The sequence below is a fragment of the Papaver somniferum genome, chromosome 2 (assembly GCF_003573695.1).
Source record: "Papaver somniferum cultivar HN1 chromosome 2, ASM357369v1, whole genome shotgun sequence".
Taxonomy (NCBI): domain Eukaryota; kingdom Viridiplantae; phylum Streptophyta; class Magnoliopsida; order Ranunculales; family Papaveraceae; genus Papaver; species Papaver somniferum.
Genome location: NC_039359.1, coordinates 176949737 through 176971473, shown reverse-complemented (window position 1 = coordinate 176971473; position 21737 = coordinate 176949737). Strand labels below are relative to the sequence as shown.

The 21737-nt window shown below is 36.7% G+C and overlaps 2 protein-coding genes across 3 annotated transcripts; one reads left to right on the top strand and one right to left on the bottom strand.

Moving 5' to 3' along the window:
- Positions 1 to 10982: 10982 nt before the first annotated feature.
- On the bottom strand, positions 10983 to 12161 carry LOC113352450 (putative nuclease HARBI1). The gene has a single exon (XM_026596267.1). It carries the CDS (start codon positions 12159 to 12161, stop codon positions 10983 to 10985), a length of 1179 nt encoding a protein of 392 aa, XP_026452052.1.
- Positions 12162 to 17012: 4851 nt separating this feature from the next.
- LOC113349857 (zinc finger CCCH domain-containing protein 18-like) lies at positions 17013 to 21329 on the top strand. Of its 2 annotated transcripts, none has more exons than XM_026593898.1 (3): positions 17013 to 17140; positions 17616 to 19859; positions 21091 to 21329. In XM_026593898.1, exon 2 carries the CDS (start codon positions 17627 to 17629, stop codon positions 19133 to 19135), a length of 1509 nt encoding a protein of 502 aa, XP_026449683.1. In that variant the 5' UTR covers positions 17013 to 17140; positions 17616 to 17626; the 3' UTR covers positions 19136 to 19859; positions 21091 to 21329. The 2 variants fall into 2 exon arrangements, with proteins under 2 accessions (XP_026449683.1, XP_026449684.1); XM_026593899.1 differs by having other exon boundaries at positions 17026 to 17135.
- The last annotated feature ends 408 nt before the right edge of the window (positions 21330 to 21737 follow it).

The following is a 21737-nucleotide window of genomic DNA, read 5'->3' as shown; positions in this document are numbered from 1 at the left end:
GAAATGGACGAAATTATGGAGAGGGATCCTGACATGCCGTCGTCGGCCGAGATAGATGAAGAAGGCAATGAAGCGTTTACTTACTAATAAAGATTATAGATAGCATGACCTCTTTTGAAACATATTATAATTCTCCAACAACATATTGTTTAAATTTTTTTTAACCAAAAGGTAACCGTGACAATTTTAATCTAAATGGATGCAATTTTATAATTAACGGTGTTACCATGGCGTTTTTTCTTGGGGACCAGTACCCATCTTGGATAAGAATTAAATATAATATTGTTATATTGATGGACTTCTAAATCTCGACATAGATAAAGCTATCTCTACACCCTAGATGAACACTTCTACACATTCCGTTTTATTTTCTTTTGAAAATTGCATTCCACAAAATTGCACGTGATATACGTATATTCCAAAACTTTTAAAGATAAAGTCGTTGGATAGGACAATTTGTTGATTGAGAAAAGGTCGTAGCAAAAGAACGTTTTATTATGTTCAATTACAAATAATTACAGATATATAATATTTAATTATTTGAAATCCAAAATTTAAGGAGTTAACTTCTTTTTAGTTATTTTAACATCCGCCCATAAGATTAGTACATGAATTTAGTTTATCGTACCAACTTTAAATCATTAAGTCAATAGATGCCTAAATGGTATTAGTATTCTCTATCCAGTAGAGCAAGTCTTATGGTGGAATCCAACCTATTTCAAGTGTGGAAAAACCATGGAATGTCAAGTCTAGTGGCTTCCAAGTTGGGGTTTTCCACAGAAAATCCAAGCAAGGTTCCATGGTTTGGTGGAAGGGTCCGTGGAATCCATCTAAACACCAATAAGAATAGCGTTAAACGCTAATAAGATTGGCGCAGTAGAGGACAAGAAACGCCAATATGAATAGCGCTGAACGCTAATCAAAATAGCGTAATTCAAGCGCCAAAAAGAATGGCGTTTAGCGCTATTAACAACAACGTTTCCTTAGCGCCATTAACAATAGCGTTAAGCGCTATTAACAATAGCGTTTCATGTTATTTATTTTTCTTACACTCTTCTCACATCACTCCTGTTTCCTTACCTATAAATTGAAAATAAAAAATCTTTAAAAATACAAAACAAAATTTATAAATTTGAAATTGAAACAAGATTTAAATTAGCTAATTTTCATTTCATAGATTAAGTTACATGGATTAAAAAAACTAAAAGCGACATTACATGGATTCAAATAACTAATATTCAAAATTTAACATGATCTGATTTTCATTGACAAGCTTCATCATTTCCGAAAGCGGGATGGTTCTTAAGAATTTGGTACACATGATCATATGTATAATCTTTGTTGTTTTGTTGAGAATATAGAGTTTTAGCATGTGCCTCCTACAAAATAAATAAACATAATCTCTCATTTAGAAAATTAATGACTTAAAATATGGATAATTGAAAATAAGAGGTTCCATTGAATAATACTTACAACTTCTTCTAACGTCCATCCTCCTCCGATATTTGCATAAATTGAATGTATGATACCCATGTAAACTTTGGTTTGCTTTTTTATCACCGACCACCTATTTTGAATACTTTGTCTTGTTCTTCCGTTTTCATTACCACCCGCTTCTTCTACAAAGGCTTGAAGCACCCTTTCCCAATAGTTTTTGACTCCTTGATTTTGTCCAACAATCGGTTGGAGACTAATTCTCATCCAAGCTTTGGTGATTGCAACATCTTCATTTGTAGTGTATGCCATACTTGCACTTGATTGAAAGAAGGTTTGGAATTAAAAATATAAAATCAGGAGAGATAGGAAGTAAAGAAAATCTTGAGATTTTGGGATGGTTTGATTTGTGTTGAAGAAGCCAATTTTTATAGATAAATTTTAATTTTGAAAATCTGACCGTTGAAACGCTATTGAGAATAGCGTTAAGCGCCATTCTTAATGGCGTTTATTTTGAGTCGTTGATTAGAAGGAGCCGTTGAGAATCCAATGGTGTAGAGTAAAACGCAATTGAGAATATCGTTAAGCGCCATTCTTATTTGCGCCAAACGCCAATCTTAATTGCGCTAATCACAAAAAACATCCAGGCGCCACTCGACTTCTCCAATCCTATACTTAGTTTTTTTTCCTAGTCTCTCATTTTTTCTTTTTCTTCTTGAACAAACTAGTTTTTTGGTTTCATATATTGAATCAAATCAAATTAAAAAGAAGATAAAATTGAATAAAATTGAAACTTGATTGATACTAAAAATACTACATTGATTCCACAACATCAAATTGAAAAATAAAAGATAAAAACATAATTGAATCTACATAGTTCCATAAGCTACATGATTTCATATATTGAAATGACGAACATTGCTAGTGCTACGATAACCATAGTTTGCACCAAGTGTTGTAGGAGGATAACCATGTTTTTCCAAAATTTTATTTTGTTTATCCAACATAAATTGCTGCTTCCATTCCGGCAAGGTTTCAACCTTCACATCCAACACTTCGAGTTCATGATTCTCCAAAGCTAAATCCAAGGATTTCTTGTTTGACTCTGCAATAGTTAATAAATATTCTTCTTGTCCATCCAATCTTTCCATCTTCTTTGCATTCTCTTCACTAAAATGTTTCAAAATACGGTCGGTTCCGTCATTGATGGCCGATAGCTCCGAAGCTTCCCTTTGTTGAGCCCTTTTTCCCGTTGGTCGACGAGGGCCATCCTCTTCAAGCCATCTTGGGTCGCTTCTTGCCGGAGCACTAATTGTTGAAGCATTAACACTAGGATCCTCTGATTCATCTTCCTCATTTTGGGTAGGATCAAATTCTTCGGGATTGAATCCGGGAACATGGGCTTTGAAAATTCGGTACACCTCTTCATTTCCAAAAGGTTTTCCCTTGCTAGCCTTACTATATTCCAATCTAGCTTTTCTCTCCTACAAAAAACAAACAAAAACCCAAGTTAGAAATCCTTCAATAAAATAAAATGATATACATTAAGAAATCTTAATAAAACTTACAAGATCATCAATTCCGCATCCGCTTGCTGATAGACACATTTATGTGTCTATTTTGTTATCAATGTTCTGTATTGTTAGACTCGATCAAATACTTATTGTGTTATTTTATGTTTTTGTAGATGTTTTTGGAAAAATAAGCTCTTGCGGCGAAATTGGCTCGAAAAGTGGTGTTTTACACCCTAGGATAGAGTACTAAAGACACCCCTGAAATGCACCGGAGGAACCCAGAAAAAGTGTTGGAAACACCCCAGAAAAATTACTAAAGGCACCCCAAGGGACATGTGTTATTCGGACTCCAGCAATGGATAAGGGGGCGACCACTGGATAAGGGGTGACCTTCTTCACAAATTCAAAAAAAAAAAAATTGGCGGGAAAATATTTGCTCTTCACTGGCAGATTTTCTCGATTGCATTTGGACGTGATTTTGTGCGATTCAATCGCTGAAACTTTGTGGAAAGATGTAATATATCATAACAGAGCTGGTATGGGTGATTGTTTCGACTGAATTTGGATGGATAATCACGTGGAAGAAATCAGGGAAACACGGGTTTGAAAATGATATTCACGGACTTTCAGCAAGTTTGATGTGTGCTGCTCGTGTTTGGATGACACTTAGTCATTGAAGATGCGTGTAGAAGCTAAATAAGGGAGTATCAGAAGCTGTTTACGCGTGGAGAATCATTTCAGGGAAGAAAATATTCGGAAAATATTTTCTTTTAACACCGAGTAATGGAGGATCATGGAGAGTTAATGAGCGTGATTTCTTGTCGTTGTTGGGTATAAATAGGTTACCTGGGTGTCCTAGAAGGGGGGTCGAGAGTTTGGGGTCGAGAGGAGGTCCAGAAAAGCAGAAATCAAGAGTTGATGAAACTCTGTTTCTGCTGCTGCTGATGATGAAGAACACGAAGAACAGACTCGCAAGGACAATTGTTTATCAACAGTGTCTAAGACGCACAGCGGTGGGTCGCAGTGCAGTCTAAACAGCAGCAGCACTTGTGTTTTATCGTTCATTCTATGACGCTTTTTATGCGTCGCAGATTACAGTTTTACACCATTTTCTCCTTTTCTCTCCATTGTAAACACCATTTGAGCTATAAATATATATTTTGAGCGTGTTTTCATCATGAGGAGCTAAAAACCAACACTGGGACGACGTAGGAGGCTGAATTTCATCCTTGGGGTAATTTATTTTATTCTTTTTTATGACTTTTGCATTAATCTAAAATTGAAATATGATTTGAATTAATTGGTTGTTATTTAATTTGATGATGTATGCTTAGCTTAGTTGTTTTGATACATCATGCTTAGGACTTACAATCAATGTTTTAAGAATCTATCTTGGCAAAATCAGAGTTTATGTTAATTTTATTGAGTTTTAATTGTCAAAGAATATATGAATGAACCTTGTGTAGTTAATTCAGCCAAATCCTTAGTCCCAGTACCTCTCACCCATTGTTAATATTTTTGTATATATATTTTTATTAAATCTAAAAATTCCATTTCCTTCACAAGTCTGAAACGAATCCTATTTACAACAACGACTCTCAAAAACTTTAATCATTTTCGCGCCGCCGACGCGGATTTATGCTTATGTAGAATTTTTAGGTTTTTATTATTTTTTTATTCCATTTGTTCTTTTTACGTCTCTTTGGTTGTGTGTTTGTATTACAGGTTTGAAGTTGGATACTAAAGACCTTGGAATCAAAGCTTAAAGCTAAAAGAGAAGGAAAAAAGACAAAGCAAAAAAATAAAGAAAAAAAGAGAGAAAAAAACAAAAGAGGAGACAGAATTATTATTTTATTTTATTTCAAGAGACTTTCCATTTTTTTTGTAATTATTATTATTATTTTTTTTCTTTTCTTTGGACTGGACTTTGGACAATTTATTTTAACTTTAAACCCTACAGAAGGGTTATATATAAAAAAAATTAAATATAAACTGTTTGCAAGGAAGGACAACGATTACAATATCGTCTCGGCACCTCGGGTTCGCACATGACATAGGAGTCGTGGCCCGAGTCGACTTTAGCGGTTCTGCGCCCGTCTGGTACGGGAGGTAATATTTCGAAACACCCGCGAATCCCCTGTCATCGGGTTTACTGTATGCCTTAAGGTGAATATATGCTGAGGATTTGAATACGGTTGTTTTAATTTCCTAGTAAAGGGCAAGGCCTGGCCAAATTAAGATAAGGACTCGGATTTCATCATCGTTTCCTTCTTGCCCGCTTTAGGAAAACGAAACCAAACGCGAACCTAAGCTTAAAATTTTGACTAGAACGAGACCTATAGGGTAACGAGCTTAGTAGGAAAGTCGCTCGAAAAATATTGGTTACTCTTTTAGCATACTTCGAAGTTCATGATGGTTTCTGTGAGTTGGATGCGTGATTGCGCCGCCTTGTGATAGCGGTGAGGCCTTGGGTATCAAAGCTCCACTGAGCTTCCCTCGCCTCAATTCAACTTACTTTGACTCGGATTGATTCCAGAGGGGTTTGCTTAAATTGTAACGAATTCCATTTCGAAGGATTATAAGCTGGTCTAGAAACAATCTAAGTGGAGCCATCATGCTTGTTGTTTGCTAGATTTTATAGGTTTGATTTGGTCGAGTCAGCCTTGTTTGTGATTATGTAGAATTCCCTTGCAATTAAGAATGTCGAACTGGTATGATAGAAGCCAATACAATGATTATCGACCTGAATTTGAATATGAACATCATCCTTTCTATGACCATGTTGGGAATAATGGTTGGGAACGCCATCCTTTTCAAGGTTATGGTTCATACCATAGTGATCCCAATTACTATCCACACGCGAATTGGTCTTACGAGCAAGAAAATCGGGAACATTATAGTACTAGTTACGCGTTTTTGGAAAATTACTTAAAAACTAGTCCTGATTATGATATTTCTGAACCTGTTCCTTCTCTAGAAGAGACCCAACAACGGATTAAAAGGACGTATAAACGTTTAGTTGCAATTAATAGTTTAAAAGAAGAGTGTACACGGTATTTTGAGATGATAAACGAGAGTAATGAACGTATAAGTGTTATGCTCAGTGAAATTCAGGCACGTCTAGAGGCATAAAATGAACAGTTAGCTAATGCTGCTCGAAATGATCTAAATTTCCAAAATAGTGTTTCTAATTCTACCCTTGATATCAATAGTGAATATTTGCCTAATTTAGAGGACGAGGTTAGAATAAAAGACACTACTTATTTAGATAAGGTTCAATCATCTTCGTACTATTATGATGAGGATAGTAATAGCGAAGAATCTGAAATGTGTAGGCATAGTGGTCAGGAATCTATTAATCCAATTGAGCTTTATAATGATTCTAGTTCAAATCCAAATAATTTTTATGATTATTCACCTATTCAAAAGGACGAGGATTTGATTAGGGATACCACCGTTTTAGACGATGTAGTTTTTCCTTTTGATTACGAAGCCGATAATGCTTTAGAGGAACGGGTTTATTCCGAAAATGTTGTTTTAGAGTCTAGCGACTTAGAAACAATAGTCTTAGACGAATAAAATGAACTCGTAGATCTATTAAATATGAGTGAGGATGCGTCACTTGAGTATAACCTCGAAGAAGTAATTGACTATTTTCAGGATTCCAATGATCTAGAAATTAAGGAAATTGTAGCTAGTTTATCTAGAGATACCCAAAAATCTAAGTTTGGGGGTGATTATCATTCTCCTTGTGCCATACCTTTAGCTCTTACAGAGATCCCTCATTTTGGACTTGATATCTCTGCCTCGACCATTTTACAAGATTACCTTCATACTCGTTTTCCCGAACCTAATGATGTCCAGGAAGAAGTTCAGTCGTTAGAAACCCATCCTCTGGTTGATGTGGTTTGCCCAGGCTATGATACCCAGATTGACTTTGTTTTCCCACCAAATATTTTTCTTCCAAATGTGGGAACGTTTATATTTCAAATGTGTCGAATATTAAGTTGTGAGACTAAACCTAAATGCTTTAGGAAATTAGAATCGACACATTTTCTTAAGAGTGACCACTACTCTCATTGTGGACAATTTTGTATGTCAAATCTTATTGACTTAGAGGATCCTCAGTTATTTAGGTTATTATTGTGCGCTTCTAAGATCATATTTGAGTTTTTCCAGACTCTAGGACCTAATGATTCGGATCCCACCTATGAAGAAACGCAACCAATGAAAATATTTTATTTAGACCCTTTCTTAGAACCTGAACCTGAACCACAATTAGATATAAATATCTTAATCAGGAAACTCGATAAGGGCATGATACCCTTGTTCACTTTCTTGGGTTATTGTAGTTTCCTTTGGTCAGCTCTTTTTGGTTTTGAAGACCCACAGTTATTTCGGCTGTTACTTTTTGATTCTATGAGGTGACTAATTCCTTCCGATGTCTGGCTGAAGACTTTAAACTTAGCACTTCTTGGGAGGTAACCCAATCTCATGCGACACAGTAATATCTTTCCTTAACTCTTTTGCTTCAAATGGTAACAGTTTCTCCTTGTTCATATGCTTTTAATTTTATCTTTAGAACATTGAGGACAATGTTAGATTTAAGTTTGGGGGTATGGGAGAAACTTTTTAGTTGCACTTTTGAAACTTCTAGCGTCACATGGTATCCGGTTAGCTAAGTTTACATACTGTTTCTCACCGAAAAGATAGAAATTGGAATGCTAGAGATAACAACTTATTGAGACATTAGAGAAAAAGACATTGAGATCCTTGAAACTCAGGAGAGAACTTGTTCCTCTTAGAGGGTAACCGTGATGGACCTAACCATACATTATGGAAAGGCAAGTAGGTCAGGGAAATGACAGAAAGACAAAGCAACCTCACAATGTAGTCTTAGTTACTGGATTGCGACTCTCTCTCAGTAGAAACTTATCATCATCAACAAGCGGAGCGACATCAAAATCTATGAAGAAAGTTGAAGACGTTTTAGGTTTAGAAGCAACAATAGAAGAGAATAATTCAAAAATCAAAGTTGAAGTTATAAGAGCAAATGATATAAGTTGTTAGAATCCATGAAAGTCCTTCTCTCATGGCCATGTAAATTTTTGTCTTGTAATTTTTTGTTTTCAAAAAAAAAAAAAAAAAATGAAAAAATAAAATAAAAAAAAGAATAATGAAACATCATTACGTTCTTTTTGTTCAATAAGGCCATAGGGAAGAAGAAATTTATAAGTCAAGCAAGAAATCGAAGAGAAGAGTTAATTGTCAAGGTTCTATGAGGTTCGAGAGTTTATCATCAATAGTTGAAGACCGACGAAGGCGTTGTTTCTACTGAGCACTGTGAAAGAGTCGAAGAAAGATGCATTTTGGTTGCTTTGTTAGTCTGCTTTCAATCTGGCACAAAATCTTTCTAGCACTGGTTTAACTCATCACACGTAATTAGTCCAGTTGTGTAGCAGATGTCCCTCTCATTTTTATATCTCTCCTAATCTTATCCAGCTGTAAAGCAGCGGACGCATCTTACAATGTTTATCTAGCTGTGTAGTGGATATCTCTTTATCTAGCAGTGGTGTGGATGTGTCTCCCCTTTTCTTCAGTCAGCTTTAGAGCTGGCACCTTTAATTTCTCTGGCATTCTACTTACTTGGAGATAGGTTGAGAATATGTATGTCCTTATATCTCTTTGGATACTTGTGACCAATTAGGAGTAATGGTTTTGTGGGCACACCTCTGGTAAACCCTCCCGAGATTAACTCGGTTTTATTTATTTTTTATTAGTTTTGCTCGAGGACTAGCAAATAATAAGTTTGGGGGTATTTGATAGACACATTTATGTGTCTATTTTGTTCTCAATGTTCTGTATTGTTAGACTCGATTAAATACTTATTGTGTTATTTTATGTTTTTGTAGATGTTTTTGGAAAAATAAGCTCTTGCGGCGAAATTGGCTCGAAGAGTGGTGTTTACACCCTAGGATAGAGTACTAAAGACACCCCTGAAATGCACCGGAGGAACCCAGAAAAAGTGTTGGAAACACCCCAGAAAAATTACTAAAGGCACCCCAAGGGACATGTGTTATTCGGACTCCAGCAACGGATAAGGGGGCGACCACTGGATAAGGGGTGACCTTCTTTACAAATTCAAAAAAATATTTTGGCGGGAAAATATTTGCTCTTCACTGACATATTTTCTCGATTGCATTTGGACGTGATTTTGTGCGATTCAATCGCTGAAACTTTGTGGAAAGATGTAATATATCATAACAGAGCTGGTATGGGTGATTGTTTCGACTGAATTTGGATGGATAATCACGTGGAAGAAATCAGGGAAACACGGGTTTGAAAATGATATTCACGGATTTTCAGCAAGTTTGATGTGTGCTGCTCGTGTTTGGATGACACTTAGTCATTGAAGATGCGTGTAGAAGCTAAATAAGGAAGTATCAGAAGCTGTTTACGCGTGGAGAATCATTTCAGGGAAGAAAATATTCAGAAAATATTTTCTTTTAACACCGAGTAATGGAGGATCATGGAGAGTTAATGAGCGTGATTTCTTGTCGTTGTTGGGTATAAATAGGTTACCTGGGTGTCCTAGAAGGGGGGTCGAGAGTTTGGGGTCGAGAGGAGGTCCAGAGAAGCAGAAATCAAGAGTTGATGAAACTCTGTTTCTGCTGCTGCTGATGATGAAGAAAACCAAGAACACGAAGAACAGACTCGCAAGGACAGTCGTTTATCAACAGTGTCTAAGACGCACAGCGGTGGGTCGCAGTGCAGTCTAAACAGCAGCAGCACTTGTGTTTTATCGTTCATTCTGTGACGCTTTTTGTGCGTCGCAGATTACAGTTTTACACCATTTTCTCCTTTTCTCTCCATTGTAAACACCATTTGAGCTATAAAAATATATTTTGAGCGTGTTTTCATCATGAGGAGCTAAAACCCAACACTGGGACGACGTAGGAGGCTGAATTTTATCCTTGGGGTAATTTATTTTATTCTTTTTTATGACTTTTGCATTAATCTAAAATTTAAATATGATTTGAATTAATTGGTTGTTATTTAATTTGATGATGTATGCTTAGATTAATTGTTTTGATACATCATGTTTAGGACTTACAATCAATGTTTTAAGAATCTATCTTGGCAAAATCAGAGTCTATGTTAATTTTATTGAGTTTTAATTGTCAAAGAATATATGAATGAACCTTGTGTAGTGAATTCAGCCAAATCCTTAGTCCCAGTACCTCTCACCCATTTTTAATATTTTTGTATATATATTTTTATTAAATCTAAAAATTCCATTTCCTTCACAAGTCTGAAACGAATCCTATTTACAACAACGACTCTCAAAAACTTTAATCACTTGCATTGTTTCTAAACAAATTTCTTAAGATACCAACCAACTTTTTGACATCTTTTTTTAAGGTACCAAATCTATTTTGCAACTTATGAACACTCCTATCATACTTATTTCCAAAGCTGCTTACATAGGTATCGAATACCCGCTCCCAAAACTGGTTTGATTTTTGATCAACTCCGGCAACACCATCAAGTGTAATGCTTATCCAAGCTTTGGTGATTGCAACATCTTCAGGTGTAGCATATTTTGCCATGGTTAAAAAAAAGTCTGAATTGCAATGAATTTTAAGAAGATGGAGAAAAATATCTAGAGATTCAAAGGTTTTGGTCTGAGCTGAGAAGTGATCAATTTATAGGGAAAATTTCGAGTTCAGAAAAATAGTCGTTGAAATGCCATTGTTATTAGCGTTTTTTTTTTTGTGAGTCGTTGATTAGAAGGAGCCGTTAAAGATCTAATGGTTAGAAATGAAACGCAAATCTTAATATCATTTGGCGCTATTCTTAATAGCGCCAAACGCAATTCTTATTAGCGCTTTTCTTGAAAAACATCCAGAACCTAAGCCAGTTCCTCAAGTTCCATACTTAGTTTTTTTTTCTTCTCTTTTGAAAACAATGAAAATCTTAATGTTTCTTAACTTTAAAATCTAGAAATCATAGGATTGCAACCAAGTGCAGCAACTAAAGCTGTTCTGCTAGGTAAACATCGGTAGGATCGAATTCTCCATTCGAACCATCAAGATCATCTGGTGGTGGAGGGGGAGATTCTGGTGGCATTTCACCGTCTTTGAGACCTAGTCCATGTCGTATCCAAGTGTGTTGAACAAGATCATTGCGGAGTTGGAGATATGCCTCATCATTCCTTAACGCGTGGTATGACCTCGGTATTCCAGTAACCTGTCGTATTGGTTCATTCACGACTTGACCCCAATCTAAGTTACGTCTTTCATTCTCAATGACCATGTTATGCAAAATCAAACAAGTCTTGATAATAAAGTTTATATCCTTCTTATCCCAGTAACATGCTGGATTTTTAGTTATTTGGAACTTGTTTTGGAGAGTTCCAAAAGCCCTTTCAACATCCTTTCTCTTCGCTTGTTGGTATTTATTGAACAACGAATTAGCTGGCTGATTTGGAAGAAGAATTTTGAATGACTGCACTATACAAGACAATCGTGGATATATATTATCCGCCAAGTAGTAACCCTTGTCGTAGCTGTGGCCATTGATGCGGTAATTATAAGGAGCTTCTAAACCATTAACCATCTTATCAAAAAGTGGAGATTGAGCCAAGACGTTCAAGTCGTTGTTCGACCCTGGCATTCCAAAGAAACCATGCCAAAACCACTGATCATATGATGCTACGGCTTCTAAGATCATGGTAGGTTTTTTCTCATGCCCACGGAACGTACCTGCCCATGCTGTTGGACAATTCTTCCACCAAAAATGCATACAATCAACACTTCCAAGCATTCCAGGAAACCCTCTAGCTGCATTTTCTGCCAATAATCTTTCTGTGTCTTCTCTTGTAGGAAGTCGCATGTACCTTGGACCAAAGCGGTGAACAATTACCTTGGTAAACCTCTTCACATACATATAGACGGTTGGCGCTCCAATACGGACATAATCATCTGTGCTATCAACGGCTATACCTTTACACAAACATTTCATTACAGCATACATCTTCATGTGGGGAGAGTGACCAAGTTTTCCGGTGCAATCAACTTGGAAATCAAAAGCAGGATCCGCAACAACAATCTCACTTAGAATACGTAAGAAAAGAGGTCGATACATACCCAAACGTTGGTGGAACTTCTTAGGGCCCCAAGTACAGTTAGGTCCAAAGTAGTCATGCATCATTCTTGCATCTCCATCCTCTCAGTGTCTTTCCACCATTTGTCGCGTCAATACTTCTTGAGGCACCGGTTAGAAGAGCCTATGCATTCTTTGAGTCATATACTGGTACACCATAATTGCTCTCTCCTCGATATCATCACCAATGCTAAGATCGATACGTCATTAGTACATACCTCCTTAGCGGATTTTCATCGTCCATATTGCACCTGTAAACAAAATTCAAATATTTTAAGCATTCCAAGATTTTTGAATTCATACAAAAGAAAAAACATTCATACAAAAGAGAAGACATTCATGCACACATTCATTAAATAAAAGACATTCATACAAGTTCATTCCAAGTTCATTAAAGACAAGTTCATTAAAGAAAACACATCCAAGTTTCATACAAAAGAAAAGACAAGTTCCCTCATCCTAATCCTAACATCCTTGACATTTCATCTTCACTTAGACCAATCCCACCACTATTCATCAATTGAGTTCATTGTGACTCTGGAACTACTTTCTCTTGTGGAACATAATGACCATGTGCATCATCTGATTGACTTGTGGCTGGTATTTTACGGATAGACCATTGAGAGTTGTATCCAAGATCATAACATGATTGGGTTGACGTCGATCCTTCCCCAAGAGCACGTGCCCGATCTATTTCAAACCAATACTGGTCCTTTGTAAGATTTAATATAGCCAACCTATGCGCAAAATCTTTTCATTGCTCCTGAAAAGAAACATCAAGATAGAAAATATATTAAGAAACTTCTAATGTGTAAAGAAAATCATAATAATATGGCAAAACAATAATTGAAGGAGTTAAAACCAAAAATTACTAACCATTGTTCCCCAATTAACATCATACATAAATGAAGGAGGATCGAGTGCTTGCAAAGGCACTTGAACACGGTTGCCTTCACTGTATGAACGTACGGTACAGAAAGAAACTCTTGGAAATTCAGGTGAAGCTTGTGAGACGTTGTCATACTTATACCGTGATGGATGTATTGGGGGGACCTGATTCACCAGAAATGTCGGATCTTGAGTACTTGCAGCTCCAACTTCATCTCTGTTTTCTTGACGATATATTTATGGGAAGCAAAAATCCAATAGATTTTTGCTTCCACCACCACACATACATGCTTTCATCAACATGCTTATAGTCTCGTCCTTCAACCACATCAATAGGATCATGGGAGGTAGCAAGGTCTTCCAAACGTTCACGTGGACTTCTTGGAATCGTTATAAATTCCCTTGTTTGCCTTAAAAACCGTTCACCAAGATACATGATACTAGTTTCGCTTTCCGGATTATAGAAAGCCACTCTTTGATTGGATATTTCACGAGCATGCACTATATCAGGATGATCTTTATACATAGTAGTAGACCATGGTTGCCATTTCGTTCCAACAATTGTCCTCAACTCAATTTGTTGGCAAGCTGTATTAAGAGAGTGTTTGGAAGTACCCCTTTGCAACTTCACTCGACTATCTTTCTTAAATATCATAACTGCAGGCCATACATCAGTCGGTACACCTTCTTGGAGAAAAAGCGTCAAAGTACGAAAATATATGTAAAACCATCGCCATTCCACACATGTTTTTTCCACCTCTAGCAACCACACTCATGCTACTATACAAGTGACTAAAACAAGCCGAACCCCAATCGCATTCAAATCACGCAAGAAAGCGATCCAACCTTTGCTTGCTCTTGTAGTGGTACGTGCCATTAAAACTTTTGAAATCACCAATAATAAGAAGTATCGAGTCACAATCTCCCATTTTCATCATTAATTGGATTGTCCTTGATATTGTTTGCGAGGCAACTAATAGGAAATTCGGTGAGTGCTTGTTGTAGTGTGCATACCCATGCATAGGTCTAAAGTAGGTATCCTCTAATTTTTGATTTTCTATACTTTTCCATCTATTTGTAGCGGCATGTTCCAATCTTCTACGACCATTTCCAATAGGAATTCCGATTAAGTGAACAAAATCTAAAGGGGTGAAACCAATTTCAAAGTTTGGGAAATGAAACGAATTGGTGTTATACCACCACCTCTCTATGATTGCATAAGCTAGTTGTTGATCAGCTCTCTTAATTCTAATTTCAAAAATCTATCAAGGCCGGAATTTTGAAGAACTTGACTAGCACTTTCATGAACCACCACACGATTATATAAATCCTCAAGGTCTTATAGATTACTTCTAAACGTGATATCATGTTGTATATCAAGTGGGTCTATACTTGTAGAAATATGTTTCTCATCCAATTCTTTTGAACTCAAGATCATATACACATCCATATCCATAATCTATACAAAATCATCAAATAAAAACAATATAGTCACACAATGCACTTAAATTGTTTACATAATGTAACTAAAACATGTTAATTAATTCATTATCTCATGGCAATTTCACAATGTTCATCATCTAAAACCCTAAATTACACAATGTTCATCATCTAAAACCCTAAATTACACAATGTTCATCATCTAAAACCCTAAATTACATGTCAAATTCGTCATTGTTAGAATCAAAATTGTTATCATTCATCATACAATCGAGTATCATGCATACAATCAACAATAATATCATCTAAATCCCTAACATTTCATCAAACCATAAATAAACTCAAATTATAATTCAACTAACCTCTCTTTGGATTCTCAATCAAATTGAGAAATTGAAATATGCTTAGATTCCTTATGATGCAAAGAACAAACCCTTTGAAACAATTTCATTGATTTGAACCATGCTCTGAGAATTAAACAAGGGGGTTTTAGGTTTTGGTTTTTCTTTTTTTTTTTCACTCGAATGAACTGAGAAGAAGAAGAAGGGTCGATGGTTTTACTGTATAAAAGAATCAAAAAGCGCTATTAACAATAGCGTTATTTAAGCGCTGTTAACAATTGCGTTTGGCGCTATTAAGAATAGCGTTCTGACCGTTGACTTGGGTCAAGCGCTATTCTTAATAGCGTTTTCCATGTGCTATTATTATTAGCGTTTTACGCTATTCTTATTGGCATTTCTACTATTCCACCGTTACACTTGCGCTTCCATCCACAGTTCCAAGTGCTGAGGTGGCGTGGAAGATGGAAGATGGATGGATTCCACCATAAGACTTGCTCTTAAAAAGATCATTGAAACTAATTATAGACTACACAAATAAAATCTAATGCATTTGACCACGGGTGCGGGACGAAGCCCCGCCACGCCATATTATAGACGATCCCACCGGTCTGGTGCGTAGCATGGGTTACATACTAGTCATGATAAAACCCGAACCCAAAAATTAAAATCAGGGCATCAATAAACTTAATTCAGTTATCCAAATATCTCTTCAAAAAAATAATTAGTTTGCTATATGAACTGACTGTATCAGGCTAACACCATGTATGTTGGTGACGGCTGATGAATTCCGATGACGATGAACGACTAGAGAAGAGAAACTGAAGCTGAGTTAAAAAGACAATTTAATAGGAATCATGTGTTTGACACGTGTTTCTTTAAGGTAAACTAACATGTTGTCCTACAGGCACATCCACGTGTTTCTTTACTTACAACTTTTTCTGCCGGTGATTGGGCCAACTGACCGAAGGGTCCGAAGGGAGAGAATCCCTTTTATAACCACTTTTTTGTAAAATGAAACCTAACACAAATGTCCAATTTGATAAAAATATTGGATTTGGTGAGGTTTTTTTTGGTGAAGCTTTTTCACATAATTTCTTATGTATCCTATTTTTCCATGAGGTATAATTGGAAAGAAAGTTAAAATATAATATATCTAAAAATCCATGCCTCGGAATTTTACAAATTTGGAAAGATTTTAAAGAGATCTACATAATGAGTATAAACAACAATATCAAATTTAAAGTTTTTACGAAAAATTCGAAGGTGCTTATCTTTTTAGGCATAATTTTTGAATATTGAATACATAGCCATTATGCAAACCACCACAAAGGATACATAACACATTATGCAGCCACATTTTGGTTTATGCATCAACTAACCTTTCGTTGCAACCAATAAAACGATGTACTCCCTCCGTTTCTGAAAAAGTGATACTTTCATTTTTTTTTCAATTTGGTCTATTTGTCCTCTGTTCGGTCGGCTCTCTCCACCATGGCAACGGTGTTCTATTAGTACTGTGTTGATTCTGATAGTCGGAGCACTATTTTTTTACTTTTTTTGTCTATATTTTGTTGTCATGCACTCGTGGGAAATTTTAAGTATTTATTCATTTTTTAAAACAACATTTGTTTTTCTAGTTCAAGTTAAAGCTGAGGTTGGAGCAGAACATTTTGAATGTAAATCCTTGATCAAAGCTGTAGAATGGATAGAAGAATATGGATTCAATAAAGTGATAATTGAGACGGACTGCGAGAACTTGGTGAATTCTATACATATGGAAGACCCACAAGTGCACTGGATCAATCATCACCTTTTTCTTTCAGTTAAAAACAAATTTTCAATTCATGAATTCTGGTTTTGCAAGTTAGTTAATAGATTAAGTAATAACGTGGCTCATGAGTTAGCAAGAAAAGCTAGACTTGAAACTAGTAGTTTCTCTTTCGAATTTTCCTCCAGACATTGTTAAATGGATTGAGAATGATCATGTTCTCTCTAGAAGAGTTTAATCAATAAAATCTTGTGTTAGTATCAAGAAAAAAAAAGTTAAAGCATTGAATCGTAAAAGATTATGGAAAATCAGGATATGATTGTTTTTACAGTCCCATTTCATTCGTGTTCCGTTTTATTTCGGTTGGCCCTCTCCCGTGGCAGCGGAATTCTAGTTTTTTCATGTAATTAAAGGATTTTTTAATAATACACGAACTTTTTGTTTAATAATTCGCATCCGTCCGTTACTTTTCGGAACTAAATTTCCGTCGCTTCTTCTCTCTCTCTCTCCAGGGGTTTTGAAGTTTTGCTCTACTCATTCCAGCTCGAATCAAAATTAGGGATTTTTGGATATTGTTTATCCAAGGTAAGGTATGTATTATCTACTGAATTTTTTCCTTTGGTGTTGTTAGGTTTTCTTGCTATGTTTTCTATAATGGGATTAGAGAATCTGAAATTAGGGTTTGCGCATTGATTTTGTGTTAAAGTTGGATTTGGGTTTGTACTTCAAATCAATGTGATTTGGAATGTTACTGCAGCGCGAACTAAGGATTTAACCGAGTGTTTCAACTAAAGCACAATGCCTTCCAACTGCAAATGGATTACTAAAACTAAAAGTGATCAGAAATTTCAGAATAAAGTTAGATTCATTCTTAATGTACAAGGATCCTTGTGTGTCGATCATGTTAGGAAGCATATATATATATATGACAACAGAGATGTTATATGAAGCTTGGGTTATCAATTAGGTTACTCAAGGGAATATTTTGGTGGTCTAATTGCTTCTTACATCATAATTGTTACAACACCTTTTCTGCTACAACTTTTCATCTTTTCTTCTTTGCAGAATCCTTTCTAATGGCGGACGACGAAGAATTGTCTCTTGAGAAACAGCTGGAGTTGCAGTTAGACGAACAAAAAGAATCACTTACAGCTATAAATGAAGCCCTAGTTTTAGATTCAACAAATACTGAGCTTCTTTCTGTTCACGAAGAGCTTGTCCTGGCGATCAAGGATGCGGAGGAAGGAATTTTTCATTTAAAACGCTCACGATTGTTGCAAGAAGCCGAGGTAATGCTTTCGCATTCCGGTTGTAAGGATTCCCAGGTGGAACCTCTTAATTGCACAAGCAGCACTGAGGTGCAACCATTGGAAGCAAACATTTACTCAGTTGGATCAACATGTAGATTCCGACACACTGACGGGCGTTGGTATAACGGACGCATAGTTGATATGGATGGGTCTAGTTCTGCAAAGGTCACATTCCTTACACCCACGTCTGACAACATGTTGGTCTGCAAGTTCTTTCTACAACAGCGATGTCGATTTGGTAGTAACTGCCGCATGTCTCATGGATTTGATGTTCCTATATCTTCGCTGAAGCATTACGTTCCAACAAAATGGCAGAACTCATTGGCAGGTTCCAGCATATGGGCCATCTCAGACATCAATTCTGGCATCTGGAGGAGGGCAGAACTTGAATCGTGGGATGAAGATCTTGGAATAGGTCGTGTCGTTTTTCTTAATGATGGAAGTTCTGCGAATCTTGGGAGTGAAGACATTTCATTATCCGAATATGCTCAAATGAGTGACGAGGACAAACAAAATCAGTTTAGTTCCGAGGAATACGATTCAAGTGGCAACGAAGAAGAAGAAGAAGAAGAAGAAGAAGAAGAATTCCCTCAAGGTATAGGATTTATGGAAGCTACCATGTTACAACGTGGAATTCAGACGGATACTGCGGTATTTGCTAACTGGGAGCATCACACACGAGGGATAGCTTCCAAGATGATGGCCAACATGGGTTACCGTGAAGGAATGGGATTAGGTGCATTTGGTCAAGGTATTCTTGACCCTGTGTCAGTAAAAGTCCTTAAACCAAAGCAATCACTTGATCATGCATTTGAATCTCGTGAAAATGGAGAAGGTAATAATAGAAATGGTAATGAAAATCATGTGAAGAAACGTAGTAGAGGTGGAAAGAGAAAGCGTGATAAGAAATTTGCAGCTGCAGCACGTGCAGCAAAAACTGCAGATGAGTTAACACCACCAGATGTCTTCAGCTTCATCAATGGTCAGCTAGCCTCACAGGGAAAGATCCAACAGTGCAAAAGCTTGAGGGAAGAGAAGAAGCAAGACAGGAGATCCTTAGTTGCTTATGATAATGACATAAAAGAACTGAGAATCCAGGTTGACAAATTGGAAGAAATGGTGAATCGAAACCGTAAAGAGAAGGCAGTTTTTGAAGCTTTCTCAAGGAAATTGAGTGAGACCCGCAAGGCATTGGCTGATGCAGAGGCGGCCCAGGCATCAGCATCCAATGCAGTTGTCAGCAAAGAAAAAGAAAGGAGGTGGCTCAAATTTTGATAAGAGTTCCTATTTCTCTTCTTTCTCCTGCTCGTAAATCAAAGTTCATAGGTATTACTTCATAAAGCTTCATTGATTCAATATTCCTTTGTTGTATCAGAGAGAGAAAAAAAGGAATGGCTAGGAATGTAGCTTTGAGATGCTAATGTATTTATTGGGAGGATCTAGTAGACGACTTTAATGGTTATTAAATTTATGCTCGAAACTATTTTTTTGGGCCTTTATTATCTATAGTACTATCATGTTCAGTTTTATGTTGAATTGGGGAAATCAAAGCTCTTTGCATTAACAGAAAGACTGCATAGTAAGTCCAGCTGAAGAGTTTGTTGCCTTCGAGGATTAGGTAAATGTGCATACATTGAGAACCTTCTACCACAGGTGGCAGATGCTGTTCTAGAAACTGGCCTAGGGCAGTTCGGAGGTATCCTAATTATTGTGTTGAACCCAAGAACAGCCTACAGTGTGCCTTGGCGGAGATGCAAACAAAAAATCAGGCCAAGGCAATTATTTTGCAATGAATCATTGGTCCATTACCTGTTTATGATATCTGGGATGCCAAGGCCAGTTAAGAAACTTGCTGCTGAAATGGAGATGTTAGTTCGACAAAGCCTGGCTGACGGACAACCTGCCAACGGTTGGAATGCAGTGATCCAGACTTTGATGTGACACAGAAATAAAGCAACTTCTGCAGAAACATGCTAACGAGGCTTCATATGTTTTGCAGGTAAACTTAAAAAGCAAAACTGTTGTTTTTTATTTTTATTTTCATTATTATTTTTGGCCAACACAAAATTATATACATTTAAATCATTGTATAACACTCAAGAGGGTAAACTAGCAAAAAAAAAAAAACTCTGGTGGAACAGAGCAAGTATATTACAGGTTCTTGGTATATAGTACAGGGCATGGACTTACTGACTCAATAAAAGACTGGCAATCCTTGATGACATACTGGATTTGCCAGAAAAGCACTGCCATTGGTAGTATTGATCACCTTCATACACTAATCTAGATATGTTAGGAGATATACTACACTAAATTGCCTGCAATAAGGCTAGCCTCAGCTTTCCCACTACTAGCTTTGATTTCATCGCCCTTATGCAGCAATATGATGATCAGGTATGTATGAGGCATCAAAGTTTAGTGATCTATTATGGTGGAGGTTTGCTCCAGTGCTAAGGACGTATTGTTAGTTGTACTGTTAAAAAGATGAGTGGGTTCATGTGATGGAGTAGAATTATTTATCAAGTACTTAATTGAGTGCAATGAGTGGTGGTTTGTAATTAAAAACCAGTTGGCTTCTGTCCTTCTAAATTAGCCCCATGACGATGCTGACTGCGCTGATACGTGCTGTTGCTTTGATTTAATTGGATTGCCTGTTGCAATCCAACTGTGAATCCAAGCGTGGTTGTTCCCCTTGAAAACAGAACTGGAAGTGTGGCACGATAGGGAACAGCTGTAAGTTGAGCGACACCGAAGGGCTCTGCCAGAAGAGCTCGATGACACATAGGTCCGATTATATTGCTGTTGCAGTGATGCTTAGCCAAACTAGCTTTCACTGGAGGATGCCATATGAGCTAAGCTACTTCACCAAGCTGGATGTGTAGGTTTAGGATTGTGAGGGAGTGTTATTGTTGTGCAGTAGTGTTTGATAGAGTTGGCAGTAAAGAGTCCTGGTTGAGTAAGGCTCCACCTTGTTGTAAAATTGTGGTTAAGTGAATATTAAGAGTTGATTGAACGAAGCGATTAGGGAAGAGACAGTAGAATCGTAGATTCCATTGGTTAGATAAATGAGCAAGGATGTAATTGATCTTTCATGTTGTTAATAATAACTAGAGGTTGAAAACTACGGATTTGATTGCTTTCGTGTCTTTTTCAAAGAAAAACTGTTTCTTTTTGTCGACTTATTGCTAAACTCTCTCAATGCATACTAACACCGAAGTTCTTGTGCACAGATTGAGGTTGGGGATGAAGAATACCCCGCAGAAAAGCAGTCAGAGATGCTAAAAGCAAAGTACATGGAAGTAGAGTGAAATGCTGAACACCCTGCTCTCTTATAGATTTCTAATGCATTTGTATACAACTTGAGAGTGGCAGATATTATTGTAAGTGCATGACAAGTTATTCCACCATCATCATTTTTAGATATGTTGAGTTTAATATAAAATAATTCCAAGGCGCGGTTTTTTAGATATGTTATATCCAAGTTGCGCTGCCAATTATACCCCTGATACATAACCGGTCATGCGGATGCATAATGCATACATTTTTATTAATTTCATATAATTATGGGTGTGAGAGAACTAAAAATTAATTGTAGGTCTGACAATGAGAATATTATCTGTTTTGGGCCTGCCCCTAAGTTTCCTATTGTTTTGGGATTACTACCAAGAAACCTAAAGTTGAAAACAGCGATAATGAGAAACCTTAGCAAAAGAAAGAAATGGCCGAGTCTTAAAAAGTTTCTACGTGTTAAGAGAGTTGATTCCTTCTTCGTGAATGTCTTCAAACATAAAAGAAGTGAAGATACTAGAAAAGAGAGTCCGAGTCCTCCCTGCAACAGAATTGCTGGTAGAAATATTGATGAAGAAGATCATAATCG